The sequence below is a fragment of the Callithrix jacchus genome, chromosome 18 (assembly GCF_049354715.1).
Source record: "Callithrix jacchus isolate 240 chromosome 18, calJac240_pri, whole genome shotgun sequence".
Lineage (NCBI taxonomy): Eukaryota > Metazoa > Chordata > Mammalia > Primates > Cebidae > Callithrix > Callithrix jacchus.
The window spans coordinates 8601229-8622450 of record NC_133519.1 but is presented as its reverse complement, the minus strand read 5'-3'; the positions used below and the strand labels follow the sequence as shown (position 1 = coordinate 8622450).

At 46.6% G+C, this 21222-nt stretch overlaps 1 protein-coding gene, 1 non-coding gene and 1 pseudogene across 5 annotated transcripts; all 3 read right to left on the bottom strand.

Annotated features, from left to right (window-relative positions):
- Positions 1-1451: 1451 nt before the first annotated feature.
- LOC128930166 (endothelial differentiation-related factor 1 pseudogene) lies at positions 1452-11004 on the bottom strand (annotated as a pseudogene). The gene is made up of 2 exons (XR_013529436.1): positions 10317-11004; positions 1452-3231 (listed from the first exon to the last, which is right to left on the bottom strand). The product of XR_013529436.1 is annotated as an endothelial differentiation-related factor 1 pseudogene (transcript).
- On the bottom strand, positions 2201-2273 carry TRNAV-CAC (transfer RNA valine (anticodon CAC)). The gene has a single exon. It is a non-coding gene; the product is annotated as a tRNA-Val (tRNA).
- LOC100403921 (myomegalin-like) lies at positions 10978-20959 on the bottom strand. 3 transcript variants are annotated; one of them, XM_054247531.2, is made up of 4 exons: positions 20262-20959; positions 13749-14579; positions 12921-13055; positions 10978-11109 (listed from the first exon to the last, which is right to left on the bottom strand). In XM_054247531.2, the coding sequence occupies exons 2-4, from the start codon at positions 13819-13821 to the stop codon at positions 11030-11032; spliced, it is 288 nt and encodes a 95-aa protein (XP_054103506.1). In that variant the 5' UTR covers positions 13822-14579; positions 20262-20959; the 3' UTR covers positions 10978-11029. The 3 variants fall into 3 exon arrangements, with proteins under 3 accessions (XP_054103506.1, XP_078211397.1, XP_078211396.1); XM_078355271.1 differs by having other exon boundaries at positions 14343-14579; XM_078355270.1 differs by having other exon boundaries at positions 13749-14563.
- Positions 20960-21222: the final 263 nt, after the last annotated feature.

Genomic DNA, 21222 nt, shown 5'->3' with positions numbered 1-21222 from the left:
CAAAAAACAATGTTTAAGTGTATCGGCTACTCCACAAGCGTACTGCCATTTTATTACCACACTTTTCCATCTATCAGCTCTTGTGACCATTAACATAAGCAGATAAATTACAGCCAGTGTAGTTTTCACCATTGACTTGCCACACTGTATGCTGAGTGACCCTTCCACAGCTGAAATCTGCACCTAACTTCAGCCTAAAGCCATGTCATGTCCCTTTATTTCTTCAGTACAATGACTAATACCGTATTCTCTGGACCCTGTTTCCCTCTATGCTCTTCATTCTAACAGCTCTTGCCAATACTCAAATCCAGGAGCAGCAAACTACTTGACATGTCACAAACTTCTCACGGGTTCACACCAGTGGATTCTGCAGTGAACCAGCGGTCTCAACTCAGGCTTCCATAACAAAATACCACAGGCTGGGTGGCTTAAACACGAGGAATTTCTTTCTCACAGTTTGAGAGGCTGAGAAGTCCAAGATCAAAGTGCCAGCTGATTCAGTTCCCTGGTGAGGGGTCACTCCCTGGCTTGTAGACTGCCACCTTCTTCCTCTCCCTGGCACGATGGAGAGAGAGAGAGAGAGCACTTTGCTCTTTCTCTGTTTGTTATAAAGACAGTGATTTCACCATGGAGATCGCATGATCATGACCTCATCTAAATCTGATTATCCTCCAAAGGTCCTACCTCCAAAATTACCTTCACATCGGGGGCCAAGGCTTCAATAAGTAATTGGAAGAGGACACAAACATCCATTCCATCACACCAGCCCCTGTGTTTGCAATCCAGTCTCTGGGCCAGGCTTAGCAGTACAGAGCCCAAGGCTTCAACTGCAGGATTTTTATGCTCTCATGCTCTGGCTCCTTGGCTCCAGAAGCTTCAAGAACCAGTAGGGTGGCACATTCCTTAGCAACCATACTATAAAACACATGGTGGGTAAAGGAGTGCCTTCGTCAGTATTTTGGTTATGCCCCCATTAGTGTGCTTGGCTCAACCTATTAATAGTAAGTAGTGATTCGCATCCACCTCAGTACCATCCCCTGCAGTCATCCTGTCAGTTTCCATTCCATTCTTTTATCCTTGGCTTGCTTGTTCAGTATTCTCAAGTGATTTACTCCTGGTGCTCTCCTTCCCTCAGAGATATCTTGTGATTTCTTTGATTCTCTCCACCTATACAGGTTAATACATCTAATTTTTTTTAATTTTTATTTTTATTTTATTGCATTTTAGGTTTTGGGGTCCATGTGAAGAACATGCAAGATTGTTGCAAAGGTACACACACGGCAGTGTGATTTGCTGCCTTTCTCCCCATCACCTAGATCTGGCATTTCTCCCCATGCTATCTCTCCCCAACGTCTAATTTTTAAAAAAATCTGTAGAGGGATGTTGGGAAGTTGTTGGGAAGCTGTGGGGAGAACCCTTGGGCTTTTCACCTGGGTAAATGGCAGATTCCTGGGGATTCTGGGCCTCCGCCTCCAGGAGAGCTGCACTAGTGCTGGCCACTTAGCTGTTCTCAGCAGCGTCACCTGGGGCAACAGTGCTTAAGCCTGCCGTGGAGAGGACAGGAAGCAAAGCGAGAGTCGGTGGCCTGGAATCCATCTAGGCAAAATTGAGGGCGTGCCGGGACAAAGCGGTAGAGAAGGGTGGCCAATCCAGGATCTGGACCTCACACATTAGGAATTGCATTTATTAAATCATTGATTAAGCCTCAGGAGAGTAGTTTGGACACTTACCGGTTTTATGAGGATTATTTGGGGAAGGGTATGCATGCAAATGTTTATGTATGTACATAATTCGTGTGATTTCCGAATATTGACTCTACGAGTTCCAGATGCAGATTTAGAACTTTTTCAAAAAATATTTTATTTTTGTCGTCTCGTAAATCAGTCAGACCTGCAACTGTATCAGAGTAAAGCGGAGCCAGGCAGGACGCTTAGGAAATGCGCTGAGATGTCATCCACTTTCAGCGTCAGCCTGTGAAAATTCAGGGGATCGAAGAGCATGAAGAGAACCTTAAGGAATTTCTGGAACCAAAGCTACTATTAAGCAGGCCTGCTGTGATCTGGCAGACCAGTGGCAATTGTAGCCTGGTCGACAATCTGTCTAGATGGATGAGGTCTAAAACGTACACACAGGTTCAACTAGTTTTCTGTTTGTTTCCGAACCTCGATTAATTTCATTAAGTTTAGGGGCAAAATCCTCATGTTTCCGCCCGGTTTCGAACCAGGGACCTTTCGCGTGTGAGGCGAACGTGATAACCACTACACTACGGAAACCACATGTGTGCCCAGAGGACAAAATATAATGAAAATCTTAGATCAGCTATTTCTATTACAGGGTCTAAAGTAAGAAATCCAACCGCACTGTGAAATTTGACTGAAAAAAGCCCAGCAAGCACCAGCCATCAAGGAGGCTACGGCTCCCAATAGGGCCAGGCTTAGGGTTCCGCGCCTATCCCCAAAACGAAGACCATGGGGAACCATACTCGGGCTTTAAACCCGGAGGCCGTGGGCTTTCCAGTTGCAGGACTAAGCGCCCGGGTGCGGCATCCTCCCGGCGGACACTCTCTGCCTCCCAGAAGCTGCAGCAACAGCTGGGTTTGGAGCATCAGAGCCCCCGGCGCCCCGCGCTGTGGAGGAGTGTGGACGCCGCCTGTCCAGGGATGAGGACCACACGTCGGGGACTTTCCCCGGCGCTGGCAGTCAGCGTTCTGCGCTCTTCGCGTCCTCCCAGGAACCGTAGGATCATCCCTGCCCTCCCTTCCCCAGGCGAGGGGCCCGGGCTGCGCGCTCTTTCCTCGCCGGACCTTGGGCCTCAGCGCCTCGACCTCTTCCTCCCAAAGGGCGTCCCTCACTGCCGCCGTCTCTTAGTCTACCCGACTCAATTTAAGTAACAGTTCATCACACTTCCAAATTAAGCAGGTACCGTAGCAAAGTACGACAGCCTTCAATCAGGAAATTCCGCGGGATTCCACCCCTCTAGGGCTCCAAAGTGTCTCAGGGCACTTGGCTGTTTGAAAATATGAGCACATCAGCTCAGGCCAGGCCACGCCTTCGCGAGGCCGAGTGTGAAACCCTGGAAGACGGGGCAGCCCACTCGGATTCACGCTCGCACCTCTCTCCCGCGTCGGTCTTCTGATTCTTCTTGAAGGGCAGTTTCTGCAGTACTGAAACGTCTTATATTTGCTCTTTGTGATTTTCCTGTTCCATGGGGTTACGGAGTGCGGATTTTAACCTAAGAGGACAAAGAGATAAAGGCGGTTTCACTGAAAGCGTCTGGATGGATTTTCACATTCACTCGCAGAAGACGGCCAACAGGCAGAAAGAGTCTTTTTGTTTGAAGACGTTAAAATCTCTCTCTCTCTCCCCCACCCCCCCCAAAAAACTTAACTACTCGGAAGTTGAGGCAGTAGAAGTGCTTGAACCCAGGAGGTAGAAGTCTCAGTGAGCCCAGATCGCGCCACTGCACTCCAGCCTGGACGACAGAGCGAGAGGCTCTCAAAAAAGGTTCGGAGAAGAAGGTGCCATTTTCCTTAGTTGCTTTTCTTCCTGCAGTGGTGACCGCATTTCCTTCACACCTGCAGCCCAAGAGCTTCCACCCGGGGGAATATGCAGACCTCTCGGTCATTGACACCAGGCCGCAGTGCTGGCTTTGTTCTGCTTTTGGCCCAAAATGCAGTGAGGACAAGACTGGACCTCACCAGATGCTGGTGGGATGTTACCCTCGCCAGAGACTGGAGGGCCGCGCTCCCAAAGAGGCCTGCTTCATGACAGCCTTCAATCAGGAAATTCGTGGCATTCCACCCCTCTACCGCCCCATTTCCATATTCTATCTCCTCCCCTGCCCACTCTGAGGATTCCCCGCCTTTCTGGACCCTTTGGAGTCCCACGTGGCCAAGACAAAAAGGGCATTGTCTTTTCCTGCAGGAGCAGGAAGAACAGTCACAGCAAAGGAAACGTGGACGCACCGCGCTCAGCCCCACATACTTGCGCCCTGCCGGGTCTAGCACACCCAGCAAAGCACTCTCTGAAGCTTCTCTGGAAAGGGAAGGAGTGTGAGGTTTCTGATAGGCAAGAGGAGCGGAAGAGAGAGGACCCACTGCTAAACTGCTGGGGAGACCCTCTGCCCCTGTGACAGGGCAACACCATCGTAGCGGTTTGCAAACTTCCCAGGGACGGAGAACTGTGTGGCCAGGACACTCAGGGACGCCTGCATTCTCCTCAGACCCAAACGGAGCCCGCGGCCGCCATCCTGGTTGTGCACCCGTGGTGGAGCCCTATCCCGCCTGGGGATTCTCTACCCTCGTCATTGTCCACCTGCACTTACACCCCCACTGCCTACTCTGACTTCGGCAAGTACAGGGCAGGTCCCTGGGGAGCGGCAGGAGCCCTGAAGATCCAACCCTGAGCTGGGCCACCCCGAAGAGAGGGGGAGCACAGACTGCCACAGCCCTTCTAGGGACAAAGCAAACGCTGGCGTGGCACCAATCGCAGAAGGGGGCAGCACTGACACCCAGGAACGGGCGTGGAAAAGCAGGGGTCACCTCTCCCCTACCCGCTATATGGCCGCAGACACAGCAGTGGTTCTTCTTTCCAGGACCCAGTGAGTGTGCACTAAGAACGTTTTCCAAGTTTTTCATGGTGGCACCACCCAGGCTGCAAGAGAGCCTGTGCCACTTGGACTTTCAGGAAGGACGGGCCCGACTCTCCCTCCCTATACAGGCGGTGGAGCTGCCTGCCCTGGACTGGAAGCAGCAGCTTTGCCCCAAGCCCCGTTTTAGTGGAAGCTGTTAGAGTGGTATATCCACAGACATCAGCTGCACCGCAGCCGGGAACCAAAGGACGAAGGCTTCATAAACTGAAGATGTGAGCTCTGTGGCAGGGGTATGAGAGCGACGCGGATCGCATTCGTGCCTACTCAGGAGGAGGAGCCGGTGCACCTCCACCCCTCCCCTGAGGCCTCAGCACAGCCCAGCATGACCTCTTGCTACCACCTGTCAGGGCAGGCGTTTCCGCTAGGCACATGCCTACCTGCCGGCCCTTACTCTTAAGCACCATCTACTGGACTGCATCCGAAACTGCACCACCAAATAAAAACCTGCTGCCTGAAGGGTTTAGTCCATGAGACAAGCTTCCTGAGGATTCCGGACCCTCAGCCCCCAACAAAGGTTAAAGCGTCAGCTTTTACTTCCAATACATCATTACAACAACAGAATCTGAGGAATCTGTTCAGAAACTATCCACAACCAAGAAACACATACAGAGCTTGGGTCCCCTCGAAGCACCCAAATATGAAGCCAAACAATCATACACAGCATACACCACAGTCATACCATCAAGGAAAGAAAAAAGAATAAAACAATTAAAAATCCTCATCCAAACAATAGCAAATTCAAAAATAAGAAGCAACAGCTCCCCAGGATGAGAAGGAATCAGTGCAAGAATTCCAAGTGTTTACTCAGCATTCTCAAGGTTTACACACTTCCAAACGATTGCACTAGTTTCCTAGCAATTGATCCTAGCCAGACTAAAATGTCTGAAATGACAGATAAGAATTCAAAATATGGATTGCAAAGAAACTCAACAAGATCCAAGAAAAAAATTGAAGTCCGGGGTACAAAGAAACCAGAAAAACAACGCGGAATATAAAAGTCAAGATAACTGCATTAAGAAAAAACAAATAGAACTTCTGCAATTGAAAAATTTACTAAAGGAATTTCAAATACACTGAAAGTTTTAACAATAGACCAGACAAGCAGAAGAACGAATTTCAGAGCTTGAAGACTGGTCTTTCAAATTCACCCAGTCAGACAAAAATAAAGAAAAATGAACTTTTTAAAGTGTACAAAGCTTTTGAGAATTATGAGGTTATGTAAGGCAACCTAACCTATGATTATTGGCATTCCTGAGAGAGAGAAGAAAAAGCAAGTAACCTGGAAAACATATTTGAGGGAATAATTCAGGAAGAAATTTTCCTCATCTTACTAGAGAGATTGATATCCAGATACAAGAAATTTGGACAACTATGCAAGATCCTACATGAGATAACTGTGCAAGGCATACAGTCATCAGACTTTCCATGGTCAGTGTGTAAGAAAAAATCTTAAAGGCAGCTAAAGAAAAGGGCCAAATTATCTATAAAGGAAATCCCGTCAGACTAACAGCAAACTTCTCAACAGAAATCTTATAAGTCAGAAGAGATTGGGGCCTATTTTCCAGCTACCTAAAAGAAAAGAAAGTGTCCATCAAACTTTCAGACTCTGCCAAACTAAGCTTCATAAATGAAGGAGAAATAGTTTTTCCCAGACAGAGAAATGCTAAGGGAATTTATTAACACCACACAGCCTCTATAAAAATGTTCAAAGATGTTCTAAACATGGATGGTACTTGCTACCATAAAAGCACATGTAATTACAAAGTTCATAGACCCTATAAAGAAATACATAATTGAGTCTACAAAGCAACTAGCTAAGCACTATGATAGGAACAACACCTCACACATCAATATTAACCATGAATGTAAATAGCCTAAAAGCTCCACGTAAAAGACAGAGTTGTCCAGATGCGGTGGCTCACACCTGTAATCCCAGCACTTTGGGAGGCCAAGGCAGGCAGATCACTTGTGGTCAGAAGTTCCAGACCAGCCTGGCCGACATGATGAAACTACATCTCTACTAAAAATACAAAAATTAGCTGGATATGGTGGCAGGTGCCTGTAATGCCAGCTAGCCGAGAAGCTGGGGCAGGAGAATCACTTGAACCTGGGAGGCGGAGGTTGCAGTGAGCCAAGATGGCATCACTGCACTCCAGCCTGGGCAACAAAGTGAGACTTCATCTCAAAAAGAAGGAAAGAATAGATTGGCAATTTGGGGAAAAAAAAAATCTAACTTTCTGTGGCCTTTAAGACAGACCCATCTCACATGCAATAGCCCCCATAGACTCAAAGTAAAGGGATAGAGAGAGATCTGTTATGCAAATGGAAAACAAAAATGATCAGGAGTTGCTATTCTTGTATCAAATGAAAAACTAAACTAACAACAGTTTTTTAAAAAAAAAGACAAAGAAGGTCATTATATAATCATAAAGCATTCAATTCAACAAGAAGATTTAACTAACCTAAATATATATGCACCTAACATTGGAGTACCCAGATTTATAAAGCAAGTACTACTAGACCTAAGCAAAGAAACAGACAGCCATACAATAAGAGTGGAGGACGTCAACATCTCACTGTCAACGCTAGACAGGTCACTGAGGCAGAAACCTAACAAAGAAACTTTGGACTTAAATTGGACTCTTGACCAAACGAACCTAGTAGATGTCTATAGAATACCCAACAACCACAGGATATACATTCTTCCCATCTGTGCACAGAACATTCTCTAAGATTGACCTCATGCTCAGTCATAAAGCAAGTCTCCATAATGTTTTCTTAAAAAATGAAATCATATCAAGTGTCTTCTCGGACAACAGTAGAATAAAAGCAGAAATCAATGCCAAGAGGAACTCTCAAAACCACACAAATACATGGAAACTAAACAGCTGAATCAAGTTTGGGTAAACAATAAAATGAAGGCAGAAATAAAACAAATGAAGGTGGAGACAAAACACGCCCAAACTGCTGGGATACAGCAAAAGCAGTATTAACAGGAAAGTGGAGACAAAACACGCCCAAACTGCTGGGATACAGCAAAAGCAGTATTAAGAGGAAAGTTCACAGCACTAAATGCCTACCTCGAAAAGATAGAAATATCTCAAGTTAACAACCTAATATCACACCTAAAGGAACTAGAAAAACAAGAAGCAAAGCCCAGAGCTAGAAGGAAAAAATAACTAAATCAGAGCAGAACTAAATGAAACAGAGACCAAAAAAACCCATACAAAGGATCAATGAAATGAAACGTTGGTTGTTTGAATGGACAATCACGATCGATAGACCACTAGCTAGATTAATCAAGAAAAAAGATCCAAATAAGCTCAATCAGAAACGACCAAGGTGACATTACAACTCATACCACAGAAATACAAAAGATCTTCAGAGACTACTATGAGCATCTCTATATGCACAAACTAGAAAACCTAGAGGAAATAGTTAAATTCTGGAAACACGCAGCTTCTTAAAATTGAACCAGAAAGAAATTGAAAACCTGAAATGACCAAAAATGAGTTATAAAATTGAATCAGTAATAAAAATTCTACTAACCAGAAAGAGCCCTGGACCAGACAGATTTACAGCTGAATTCTACCAGACATGCAAAGAAGAGCTGGTACCAGTCTTATTAAAACTATTCCAAAAAATTGAGGCGGAGGGATTCCTGACTCATCCTATGAAACCAGTCTCATCCTGATACCAAAATCTGGCAGGGCCACAGTTAAAAAAAGAAAACTACCGGCCAATATCCCTGATGAACATAGATGTGAAAATTCTCAACAAAAATACTAGCAAACTGAATCCCGCGGCACGTCAAAAAGATAATTCATCATGATCAAGTGGGCCTTATTCCTAGGATGCAAGGATGGTTCAACATATGCAAATCAAAAAAATGCTCTTCACCACCTAAACAGAATTAAAAACACAAACAATATGATTATCCCAATAGGTGCAAAAAAAGCATTTAATAAAATCTTACATTCTTTGCATGATACACACCTTCAACAAACCATGTATCAAAGGAACATTAACTCAAAATAATAAGAGTCATCTGTGATAATCCCATAGCCAACATCATACAGAATAGGCAAAAGTTGGAAGCATTTCCCTTAGTAACTGGAAGAAGACAAGGATGTCCACTCTCACCACTCCTATTCAACATAGTACTGGAAATCCTAGCCAGAGAAATCAGGCAGGAGAAAGAAATAAAAGCCGTCCAAACAGGAAAAGAGGAAGTCAAATTATCTCTGTTCACCAAAGACGCAATCCTCTATCTAGAAACCCTAAAGATTCCTCCAAAATACTCCTAGACTTTATAAACAAGTTGAGTAAAGTTTCAGGTTACAACATCAGCATACATAAATCAGTAGCATTTCTATACACCAGAAATGCTCAAGCTGAGAATCAGATAAAGAACTTACTCCCATTTACAATAGCCCCTCCCCCCCCCACACACACAAGTAAACAAAATACCTAGGAACACATTTAACCAAGGAGGTGAAAGATCTCTACTGGGAGAACCACAAAACACTGATTAAAGAAATAACAGACTACACAAACAAGTGGGAAAACATTCAATGCTTGTGGACTGGAAGAATCAATATTGATAAAATGATCATTCTGCCCAAAGCAATCTAAAGATTCAATGAATTCCTATTAAGTTACCATTGTCATTTTTTTTTTTTTTTTACAGAATTAGAAAAAAATGGGCTGGACATGGTGGTTCACACCTGCAACCCCAGCACTTTGGGAGGCCGAGGCAGGAGGATTACTTAAGGTCAGGAGATCAGGAGCAGCCTGGCCAATGTGGTAAAACCCTGTCTCTACCAAAAAAAAAACACAAAAATTAGCCAGGCATAGTTGTGCATGCCTATAGTCCTAGATACTTTAAAAGGCTGAGGTGGGAAAAATCACTCAAACCCAGAGGCAGAGGTTGCAGCGAGCTGAGATCATGCCGCAACACTCTAGCCTAGGAGACAGAGAGAGAGAGAGATCCCTGTCTCAAAAAAAAAAAAAAAAAATTCAGGAAACCAAAAAAGAACTGGAATAGCCAAGCAGTCTAAAGCAAAAAGAACAATCCAGAGGTATCACATTACCTGCCTTCAAACTATACTACAAGGCTATAGCAACCAAACAGCATGGTACTGGTAAAGAAACAGACACATGAATCAATGGATAAGAATAGAGAACCCAGGAATAAAGCCACACACCTGCAACAAACTCATCTTTAACATCGTTTTCAAAATAAACAATGAGGGAAAGGATATCCTATTCAATAAATGGTGCTGGGAAAACTAGCTGGCCAAATGCAGAAGAATGAAACTGGACCCCGACATCCCACCACATACAAAAATTAATTCAAGATGGTTTAGAGACTTAAATACAGGATGTCAAACTATAAAAATGTAGAAAACTCTTCTCAACATCGGCCTGTGACCAAGACCTCAAAAGCAAATACAACGAAAATGAAAATGAACAAACGGGACTGAAACTTAAAAGGCCTCTGCATAGCAAAAGAGACAATCAACAGGGTAGACACACAACCTACAGAATGGGAGAAAGTGTTTGAAAACTACGCATCAGACAAATACAAGCAACCGACAAACATGGAAAAATGCGCAACATCACTAAGCGTCAGAGAGATGAACATTAAAACTGCAGCGAGATACCGTCTCACAGTAGTCAGAACGGCCATTTTCCAGGCTTGAGCGGCTGTGCTCTTCATGACTTCTCAGTATTTTTTTTCCGCTTTGTTTGTTTGACAGCAGGAATGGGCTGGGGAGGCCCCCACAAGCTGGACCCCTTGTTCCACTCGGCCCTTGAGGAGACCCACGGAGATGCTGGCGGCCAAGGGGAACCCGCAGAACGAGGTCACCTGGAGCGCACTGATTTCGAGGCTTTGTGTTCATTTCGCCTTGGGCCCTTCTCGATGGGCTTTCCAATGCCCTTCCCCCCGAGCTTGAGGCCGACGGCCCACTCGATTTTGCCCAGCACCTGGTTATTGGGGATGGCCTGTCCACTCTCATAGTCCGCGATCACCTGTGGCTTCTCATTGATTTTTGTGGCCAGGTCCTTCTGCGTGAGCCCCTTGCTCTGCCGACCCTGCTGGATCACTTTGCCCACCTCCAGGGTCACCCTGTCACGGTGCAGCTCCTCCGTCTCCCGGTCCAGCTTGGCTGTGTTCTTGGTGATAGAATGCTGTTTGTTCTGGCCAGCAGCCCATCTCTTGGAAGTCTCTGCATCCTCTCCTCGTCTCTGTGCTGCTAAGATAGCCTGCTTGGACCTGGCCTGGGCGGCCGTAGGGCCCTTCGTGCGCAGCACCGTCACCGTGTCCCAGTCGCTCTCGGCCGTGGTTGGCTAAGGCGGGCGTCCCTCCGGCTGCTCAGCGGTAGCGGCTACCGGCTTCTCGGTCTTTATTCACATTGAGAAGCAGGTTCTGACATCCTCTTGAATGAAGTTCACCTGGTACAGTAAGTTGTCCTTATTTTAAAACATTCAGATTTTATCCTGCTATCCTTTCACATAGGATAGATTGTCTGTTCTTTCTAAGCAGGTAATGGAAGTCAAGGAATTCTACATCCTCACAATCCATTAATATTTCTTACCTTCCCACAGCGGTGAACTTCCCATTCTACTCTGAAACAGAGGTAGCTAATAAAGAAAACTCATTTCTCCTTCAATCTTTTCCATGAACTTCAGACCACTCTAGGTTTTATTCTTTTCTACATAAATTTTACTCTTTATAGGTGTTCAACAAATAAATATAAACCCTAGTTTTAAAAATAATTTGTTAATTTGATCTCTTCATTTAAAGGTACTATCAATGCCTCCAAGGTCCCACCCAAGAATTCTGTTGGATAGGGCTGGAAAAGTTCTGGAGAGCATTATTCTAGGCCCTCTAGGCATCATGTCACAGGATATCCTCACCAGAGCCAGAAGAGTGACTCTGAGTGTACGAATGAGGGGCTAGAGCGGACTGTGCAGTCCTAGGAGGGAGAGGCAGGGCTGCAATGAAGTCTGGATGGATTGAGGGAATTCACCGATTTTACCAAACGGAAACTATATGCTTCCCCCTCCTATTCCCTACTCAACTGGAAAGAGGGAGACAGGAAGAGGGACACCAAGCTGCTTTCTAGTTGACACCCAGTAGCTCTCTGATTATCTGCAGATTGGGAAAGGAACTTGTACATTGCATGTAGATTTTCCAGAACTATTTACCCCTGGAGCCAGGAGTCTGCGAACATGTAGGTGAGATCCTGTAAGCAGCAGCCTCATCTAGATTGAGAATACGTGATTATCGTTTTAGGCTGTGTGGATCTGGTCAATTTTTGTGCTGCCCACTTCTCTTTGCTTCTGCAACTGGGCATTGCTGCAGAAAGGAAGAAATATGGAAGTGACCTCAGCTTTGGCTTTTTTCCTTCTGGGAGCCTGAAAATTCCAGTTTGTTTCCCTGAGGTCCTTTTCCTGTTGCAGAGGTAGGATGTGGAGTACAGGTCCTCCCCATAAAACATGGAGGTAGCTACTTCACAGGGAAGACAAACAACCCAGCTGTGTCACACATTTAGGGAACAGAAACTTTCAAAGATGTACTTTCCTGCACCCACTAAAGTTTTAGTCTCGGCCAAGCAGAAACTGGCGTCCCCATGCACTGGGATAACAGTGCAATACGGCTCAGGCTCAGGTTGTGCTGGGCACCCACAGCAGGCCACACACTCTCACGTGCACTGGCTTCAGGTACGGGTCAGGGTCTTTCCCCTAACTGGCTTCTGTTGTGATGCGGGAGGTCATCATTCTTCTGGCCTTAACACGGAAAAAGAAGGGGTGTGGAAGGATTGGCCTCCAAGTGAGAGCATCCAGGGGGAAGAGTGTGGGAATAAGGGTTATTAGCACAAGAGAAGAGGCAGGTGATACCTAGTCACAGCATAAAAGCAGAAGGTCACCCTCACTCTGCTGAAGTGGGCACCATGGAAACCTTGGAGCTACCACTCGCCAGTCAGGCCACAAGCCCAAGAGCAGCACCAGGCTGTATAAGGACGTATAAGAATGGCATCACTGCACATAGTCCTGAGAAGGAGACCGATCCCTACTTGGGGCAAACCACTCAGTGGGAACAGTAGTACCCTTCCTGCCTCCCTGTCTGGGCTGACAGTAAGGAACAAGTGAAATCAGGCACCCCCACATGCTTTAAAACTGTGAAACTCTGCCCCTAGAAGCTATATGCCCTTTAGAGACTCCCTAGATGTGAACAGAAAATAAAATGTCTGCCTTCCTACCTTTCCCTTGGTCACCATGGCTGAGCACATGCTCGAGCCTCTCCCTCAGGTGGTCATTGACGGTGACGGATGCCTCCAGGCGCTGGTGTAGGTTCTGGATCTCAGCAAGATTCTTTTCCAGCAGGTTGGCCCCTACTGCAAACCACCAAGACACAGGAGAGGTGTGAGGCAGGGAAGCCTGATCATCCCTGGGCAGCTGTGAGGCCCACCTGGCGTCTCTCTGCGAGATCCCTACCTATCTCCATCCTTCGGTCAGCTTCCTCCTCTCCCCTGGGCATTCAGAAAGCACCAGGCAACTTTACTTAAAGAGGTCCTGGACTTTCAACCACACAGGGGCCCCCTGTGAGGAAACATCACAGGCCTCCTTCCAGACAGAGACTGCCAAGCACATCTCAGGGAGGCAGACACTGGGTGAGAAACTGCTAAAGGCCTCTAGGCAGAGCTGACCTAGTAATGGGAAAGGCTGCCTCCTGGCCATGGATAACAACCCAGAGAGCCTCCCTCTCCCCCTCATCCCTCTCCCCTGTGATGGCCCCTGACTCCGCAGCCTTTGAGAGAAAGACCAAGGTAAGTGCACTCGAAACTAAACCAGGCTGTGAACAATGAGTGACAGCGAATGTTCTCCTTTAACCAGCTTTGGCAAAGAGGAGCACGGAAGAGCCTGTGGAGGTGTCAGGATCTGAACAGGGACAGGAGAAGGGAACAATCTCCAAGGAAGGAAAAAGATGCACAGAGGGAGGAGGCTGAGAAGAGGCTTCGCCCACTGGGAGGTTTTGCGTGGGGTCTGGTTTTTCTCTGAGAATTTCAAGTGTCTTGTTGTTACACTACCTGGGACCCGGAAATGGAGCTGCTTCAAGCTGTTCCTCTGAACGGCTGCACTTCTAGCTGCTGGTGCCGGCATGTCTGGCTCCAAATCCAAAAGCAATGTTTACAGGGGCAGGACTGGCTCATGGTTATATGCACAGTGTGTGGGAACAAGTGGAAGGGTGTGGAGGGGTGGGTGACTCTGTAGAAATAGTTTCCCATCCTACAGTGGCTCTTGACCTAAGGAAGACCTTCCCCATGGAAATCTGAGCTGAGCCTTCCGGGACACTCACACTCTAGGCCTAACAGGGTGTAGCATGAAGAGAAGGCAGCATTTAAATGTGAGGTCACTCATCCTCCTTGTGGAGGGCCTCAGAATGTCCCTGACTTCTCCTGCTCTCCCGCCCAGAGTGGGTCCCTAGGTAGGGCACTAGGAGAAGACTCTTGTGAGGAACCAGCACTGAGCTGGTTCTCATTGTCTGGCGGATCCACATATTGTCCCCTCATCTTTTGTGAGCCAGGTTCTATCAGAGGAATCAAAAAATTCTCTGGCCAGGAAAGGAATGTGTCTTTCCTATCAATGGGCTCAATTTCACCAAGTGCTCTTTTGTGTTTTACCAGAGGCTTTGGAGTTGGGCCAGTACAAAGAGAAGGAGGAGGTCAGGTCTCCAGATGCATCCATTTTTGAGGCCTCATCTCATCCCATGGGCCACTGCTGCCATGTTCTAGTGTCCTGCTCAGCTGGCCGGTGCTGCTTGGAGGATGGAAGGGCTGGGCGGGGCTGGTTTCTTGGTTGCTGGGTAGAGCAGCTGAATCAGCAGGAATGGCAGGGCTGGCATCTGTCCAGAAAGGAATCTGAGTGAGAAACCAACAGGGAAGTCATAAATGAAGTGTTTTAAAGGGAATTCTGGTGAGATGAAGCGTGCCCTCCAAAAATCCACTCAGCGAATGAATTCATTCATTCAGTTCTCTTGGAACTTCAGAACGTGACCTTATTTGTAAATGGGGTTTTTGCAGATACAATAAGTTAAGATGGGATGATACTGGATTGGAGGTAGGTCTTAAATCCAACATGACTTACATCCTTATGAGAGGAACACAGAGGTCAAGAGACACACAGAGAAGACCGTGTACCAACAGAGGCAGAAATCAGGGCGATGTGTCTACAAGCCAGGGGAACACCCCAGAAACCACCAGAAGCTAGGAAGAGGCCAGGAAGTGTCCTTCCTTAGAGCTTTCAGAGGGAGCGTGGCCCTGCTGACACCCTGATTTCAGATGTCTGACCTCCAGAACCGTGAGAGAACACATTTCCATTCTAAGATGCCCAGTTTGTGGTGCTTTGTTTGGAAGCCCAAGATAACTATTAAAGCAATCCAGGGAATGAAGACGAAGGCGGATGTCATCAGACTCACTTCCCAGGGACTATCAAGTGGCTATAACTACAGGTGCCCGCCACCATGCCCAGCTAATTTTTGTATTTTTAGTAGGGAGAGGGTTTCATCATATTGGCCAGGTTGGTCTGGAACTCCTGACCCTATGGTCCGTGCACCTCGGCCTCCCAAAGTGCTGGGATTGCAGGTGTGAACCACCACGCCTGGCCAATTCAGAGAAGTCTAACAGTCTTTCCCTTTTCAAGGATTGTTATCAAGGGCTGCAGAACAGACAAGTTTCTCCTCTGAGCAGGTGGGATGAGGTTTCTGTTTGCCCTCAACAGTATCACATTCTTCTAGGAACTGGATATTTCAATCAGTCTCCAGCAGACCTCTCTTCCTCCAGTGTATAAAGTACCAGACACTAACTAGAATCACTGTGAAATGACGAGTAAGGAAAACTGTTCCGTCTTTAGTGCAATGCCTGACTTAGAGTAGGACTCAATCAAAACGTGATCCCGCCTCCTCTCAAACCTCCTGTATGCCAGGAAATCAGTTTACTCTCAGCTATGGCCATAGGAGGCTCTAAGTCTTGCCTGTAGCAGTGATCAGTGTTTTAACGTTCCCTGGTCATGCCCCACGGGGAACACACTCCACACTGCAGATGGAAAGCCACAGAGACTTGGCTTTGGTGAGGGGCATTCAGCCTCACAGTGCAGCTGCTATGCCAGTGCACTACTACTGGTTGGCTGTTCTAGAAATTTTGGCTCAAAAAGCAAGAGGAAGTGGATAGACAGTTGCCCGCCTGAAAGGACAGTGACTTCAAATGGGAAAGAGGAGGGCTTCCATCTCCCTTAGGAAACATGGCCATGGCAAAAAGTCAGGCTGGTGCTCTCCAGATTTGTCACTCTGGAGGCCACACCTCCCTGCAGGTGGTGGACGGATTGCAGGTGAGGGAAACGTGTGCTTGCCTTTCTGCCACTGCCTGGGGCTGTGCTGAGGTTGAAACAAGTGCCTCTGGGCAACTGAGTCAAGGATGCACATGAAACTCCTGTTGGCTCCTTGGCACAAATGATGTGCATATCAAGCACAGCTCATCTATTTACAAATTCTTAGATGTGCAGGATGTATAAGGTCTTGTCCTTATACAGCACAGAAACCTCTGTGCTGGGTGCACGGAGCAGAAAAAGTGGAATGGAAAGAACACTGGCTCCAGAAGCCTAGCAAAGCGGTACTGGGGAGCAGTGAGCACCCTCTGTGTGCACCCCTGACTTCTCAGGCTGCAGAGTGAAGGAGAAGCCCAGCAAAGCGGTGCTGGGAAGCAGCGAGCGCCCTCTGCGTGCATCCCTGACTTCTCAGGCTGCGGAGTGAAGATGCCCAGCAAAGCGGTCCTGGGAAGCAGGGAGCATCCTCTGAGCGCATCCCTGACTTCCCAGGCTGCAGAGTGAAGGAGAAGCCCAGCAAAGTGGTGCTGGGAAGCAGCAAGCACCCTCTGCGTGCATCCCTGACTGCTCAGGCTGCGGAGTGAAGGAGAAGCCCAGCAAAGCGGTGCTGGGAAGCAGCGAGCATCCTCTGTGCGCATCCCTGACTTCTCAGGCTGTGGAGTGAAGGGCTCAGAACCTAAGCTTTGAGTCAGGTAGACTCAAATTTATATGACCGCAAAATTCTTTGTCTTCAGTAAGTTCCTTAACTTTACTGAGCCTCAGTGTCCTCCACTATAAAACCAGAACACCACTGCTTACTTGAGGGGATCCCTGTGTCAATTAAATGAGGCAACATATGGATAGTGGTCAGTACTGGGAGCATAGTACGTGCTCAGCCATTGAGAAGTTCCAGTCTTTTCTTGGCTGCTATAATCCTAGAGGCAACATTTCATTGCTTTGTTCCTCAGGGTGAAATGAGGAAAGGGAATAGTACCAGATCAAAGCCCATGTGGGCCGGGCGTGGTGGCTCATGCCTGTAAGCCCAGCACTTTGGGAAGCTGAGGCAGGTGGATCTCCTAAGGTCAAAAGTTCAAGACCAGCCTAGCCAACATGGTGAAACCTCGTCTCTACTAAACATATAAAAATTAGCCGGATGGGGGTGAGCACCTGTAATCCCAGCTACTTGAGAGGCTGAGGCAGGAGAATTCTTTGAACCCAGGAGCCAGAGGTTTCAGTGAGCCAAGATTGAGGCACGGCACTCCAGCTTGGGTGACAAGAGCAAAATTGCATCTCAAAACAACAAAACCCTTATGGCTCATTCATTGCTAAAATAGCCAACTAGGAAAAACATCAGAGATGCAGCCCTCCTTGGGTGTGATCATGGCATGATCATGGCTCATGCAGACTTCCAAAGTGCTGGGATTACAGGTATGAGCCATGGAGCCCAGCTGCATGACTGCTTTTCAGATATAACACAAAAGGCATAACCCATGAAAGAAATAATTGATGATCTGGACTTTATTAAAATTAAAAACTTCTGCTCTGCAAAAGACTCATCAAGAAAATTAGAACAAACTGGGAGAAAATATTTGCAAAAGGCACATCTGGTAAAGAACTGTTATCCCAAATACACAGAGAACTCTTAAATTCAGCACTATTGAACAACCCAATAAAAAATGGGCAAAAGACGCCTCACCAAAGATGATGCAGAGATAATAAATAAGAATACGGAAAGATGCTCCCATCATATGCCATTAGGGAACAGAAAATTAAAACATGGTCCCACCCTACACGTATTAGAATGGGAAAATCCAGAACACCGATACCACCAGGTGCTGGTAAGGATGAGTACAACAGGTGTTCTCATTCGTTGCTGGTGGGAATGCAAAATAGTAAAGCCACTTTGGAAGGCAGTTTGGCATTTTCTTGTGAAACTAAACATACTCTTACCAAATGACCTAGTGATCTGCTCCTCAGTATTTACCCAAATGAGCTGAAAACGTGTGTTCACACAAAAACCTGCACGTGGGGTTTACAGAGGCTTTAGCTGTAACTGCAAAGCCGTGGAAGCAGCCAAGACGTCCTTCAGTAGGTGAATGGATACATTGTGGCACATGCAATCAATGGAATATTATTTGGTACTAAAAAGAAATGAGCTACGAAGCCATGGAAAGACATGAAAGACCCTTAAGTGTATTACTCCATGAAAGAAGCCAATCTAAAAGAGCTACACACTGTGTGACTCTGACTATATGACACTAGGGAATAGGCCAAACAGTGAAGACAGTGAAAAGATCAGTGGTGGCCAAGTGCTGGGAAAAGGAGGATGAATAGGCCGAACACAGAGCATTTTTAGGGCAGGGAATAGTCACTCTTTACTATAATGGTGGATACATGCCATTATACACTTATTCTTGTGTCAAAACCTATAGAATATATACCACCAGGAATGAACCCACTGCAAACTGTGGACTTTGGGTGATGATGATGAGTCAGTGTAGGTTCATTGACTGTAACAAATGTTATCACTTTGGGGCAAGATACTGAGTGAGGAAGGCTGTGTGTCTGCAGGGGCGGGGGCGTGTGGGAACTTTGTTACTTTCCACTCAAGTTTGCTGGAACCTAAAACTGCTCTAAGAAAGTCTATTAAAAAAAGAAAAGAATGATCACAGGAGTATAATTTTTAAAAATATGTTTGACAAAGTGGGTGTAGTGTGGGTTTGTGAATCGAGAGCACAGGATTCTAATGTTATCTCTGCCAGAGGCTATTACGCAACTGATCAAATGACTATCACTTGGGGCCTAAGTGTTCCAGCTTCTAAAATGAGGACATGAGACTGACTGACTCCAGAGGTTTGGTTTTTTGTTTTGAGATGGAGTCTCACTCTGTGGTCCAGGCTGGAGTGCAGTGGCATGATCTTAGCTCACTGCAGTCTCCGCCTCCCAGATTCAAGCAATTCTCCTGCCTGAGCTTCCGGAGCAGCTGGGATTACAGGTGCCCACCACCATGCTTGGCTAATTTTTGTGTTTTCATTAGAGACTTTCACCATGTTAGCCAGGCTATCTCAGACTCCTGACATCGAGTGATCCGCCCACCTCAGCCTCCCAAAGTGCTGGGATCACAGGCATAAGCCACCGCGCCCGGCCTAGAGTTATGTTACATCTAAATAACATTATTCTCTGGGTCAGTGAAATTTAAGGGGAATATATTGGAAAGTGACCTAATGGAGCATGAAGCAGGATTTGAATCACTTCCAAAGCTGTGCAGCATTTAGGCAAATTAGTGAAAGTTAATATTTTCAGTAACTGGTGCTCACAGGCAAATGTGTAATGGATTAACTCCATATTATTTAAATACTTCCAAAAACCTGTAGGAAAATGGCCATTGAAGACAAACTGACAAATCTAGCCAACAGGCAACTATTTGACAATTCTGAAAGCTTATTTTTAAAACTGAGCTTATCGAATTGCCATTCCAGAAGCCAGGCACCTGAGTTTCCATGTACGATGAAGTATAATGGAGGGACCTCTGTATAAATCTACCTCCTTGGCCGGGCGCGGTGGCTCACGCCTGTAATCCCCAGCACTTTGGGAGGCCGAAGCAGGTGGATCACAAGGTCAAGAGATCGAGACCATCCTGGCCAACATGGTGAAACCCCGTCTCTACTAAAAAATACAAAAATTAGCTGAGTGTGGTGGTACCCACCTGTGGTCCCAGCTACTCTGGAGGCTGAGGCAAGATAATTGCTTGAACCTGGGAGGCGGACGTTGCAGTGAGCCGAGATCGCGCCACTGCACTCGCACTCCAGCCTGGTGCCTGGCGACAGAGCAAGACTCTGTGTCAAAAAAAAAAAAAAAAAAAAAAAAAAATCTACCTCCTCAGGCACTGGGATGGTTCAGCATTACCAGAGTAACATCTGAAGAAATAGGAGATTCCACATGCTCCCGTGGATCCAGAAGAGAGACCATTCACATGACTGGAAGATTTCCATAGCCATGTGAATGGTCTCTATAAGCTCATGAGGACCATATATTTGGTGAATACATGCAATGTTAGAATAAAACCACATTTCTCTGAATAATATAAAGTCATTACTCATAAAAATTTTACAGATTTTCATCTAAAGAAATTTCCAGGACGATGTTAAGAGCAAGTCCTACGATTAAGGTCTGGAGGCTGGATGCAGGCCCCGAGAGCTGCTCTGACAGCAGTGACTTAACGCTGAGAGTGGGAAGTCTCTTACCCACTGCGGGATACAGAGGAGAATTCTGCTTCCTCAGGCCGAGGCTTCTGCTCATCCACTCCCTTCTCATCAGGTCCCTTCTTCTCTGAGGGCTGATGCATCCCAGCCTTCAGTTGGAGCATTTTCTCCTGAAGCGCTCTCTCACAGCCGTCTTTGAAAAGAAGGACGGAGAAGAAAGGTGTCCGTGTCTCCACAATGGCCAAGTTTTTCTCCAAAGCTACCGAAAGGAATTGAAACAGTCATGGTTTACAGAAGTTAGATTATTAGTGGAGATCCTGTAGGAGGATGGAATCTCAAGAGCAGAGCCTACGAGGAAGAAAAGAGTGAGCCTACAATGTGCCCCCTTGAGGAGAACGTCCTCAGCCACGAGGACCCAGCCACCCACTGGGTAAAGGAGAGATACAGCAGCTACTGGGGACTGGGGGTGCTGTGATGAGGAGGAAGGGGAGGGCCCACAGGTGTTTCAGAAGAAAACACAGGCAAATTATGAAACGAATGAATGAAAACAAACAGGGTTTAAATTGAGCTAAGGGGTGAGTATTTTTGTTTCCTATAGTTGAGATCAGGTTCTTATAAAGTTCCCAGGGAATGTCCTAACTTCCTTCAGAGGTCAGGAAGCACTTTTCTTTCCAGAATTTTTGAGAGTCATGAAGACAGAAACACATTTTGAGATGCCAGAGCTCAAATCCCATGTCACTGGGACATCAGCAACAGTGCTATGGGGAAGACTTGGTGGCAGCTCTTGAGTCACAATCACAGAATTAGAATGTGGAGGTAGCTCCAGAACCCAGGCGAGTCCCCCACACTCAGTGCAAGGCTGCCTGTTTCAGCCCTGAGGTCCCTGTATCCATGGAGGATGCCCCTCCTCAGCCAGCTTTAATATTTGTGCACACTTTTGCTTATGTTACCAACCAATTTCTAACCATAGCGAAATAACCTAAGCATGCCGCTCCTTGAAAAC

Coding starts and splice junctions, on each gene's coding strand:
- LOC100403921 (XM_054247531.2), bottom strand. CDS start 13,821: ATGCCGGCACCAGCAGCTAGAAGTGCAGCCGTTCAGAGGAACAGCTTG. Junction 13,056..13,748: donor GCTCCATTTCCGGGTCCCAG/GTAGTGTAACAA, acceptor GGTGGTTTGCAG/TAGGGGCCAACCTGCTGGAA. Junction 11,110..12,920: donor CCATGGTGACCAAGGGAAAG/GTAGGAAGGCAG, acceptor TTACTGTACCAG/GTGAACTTCATTCAAGAGGA.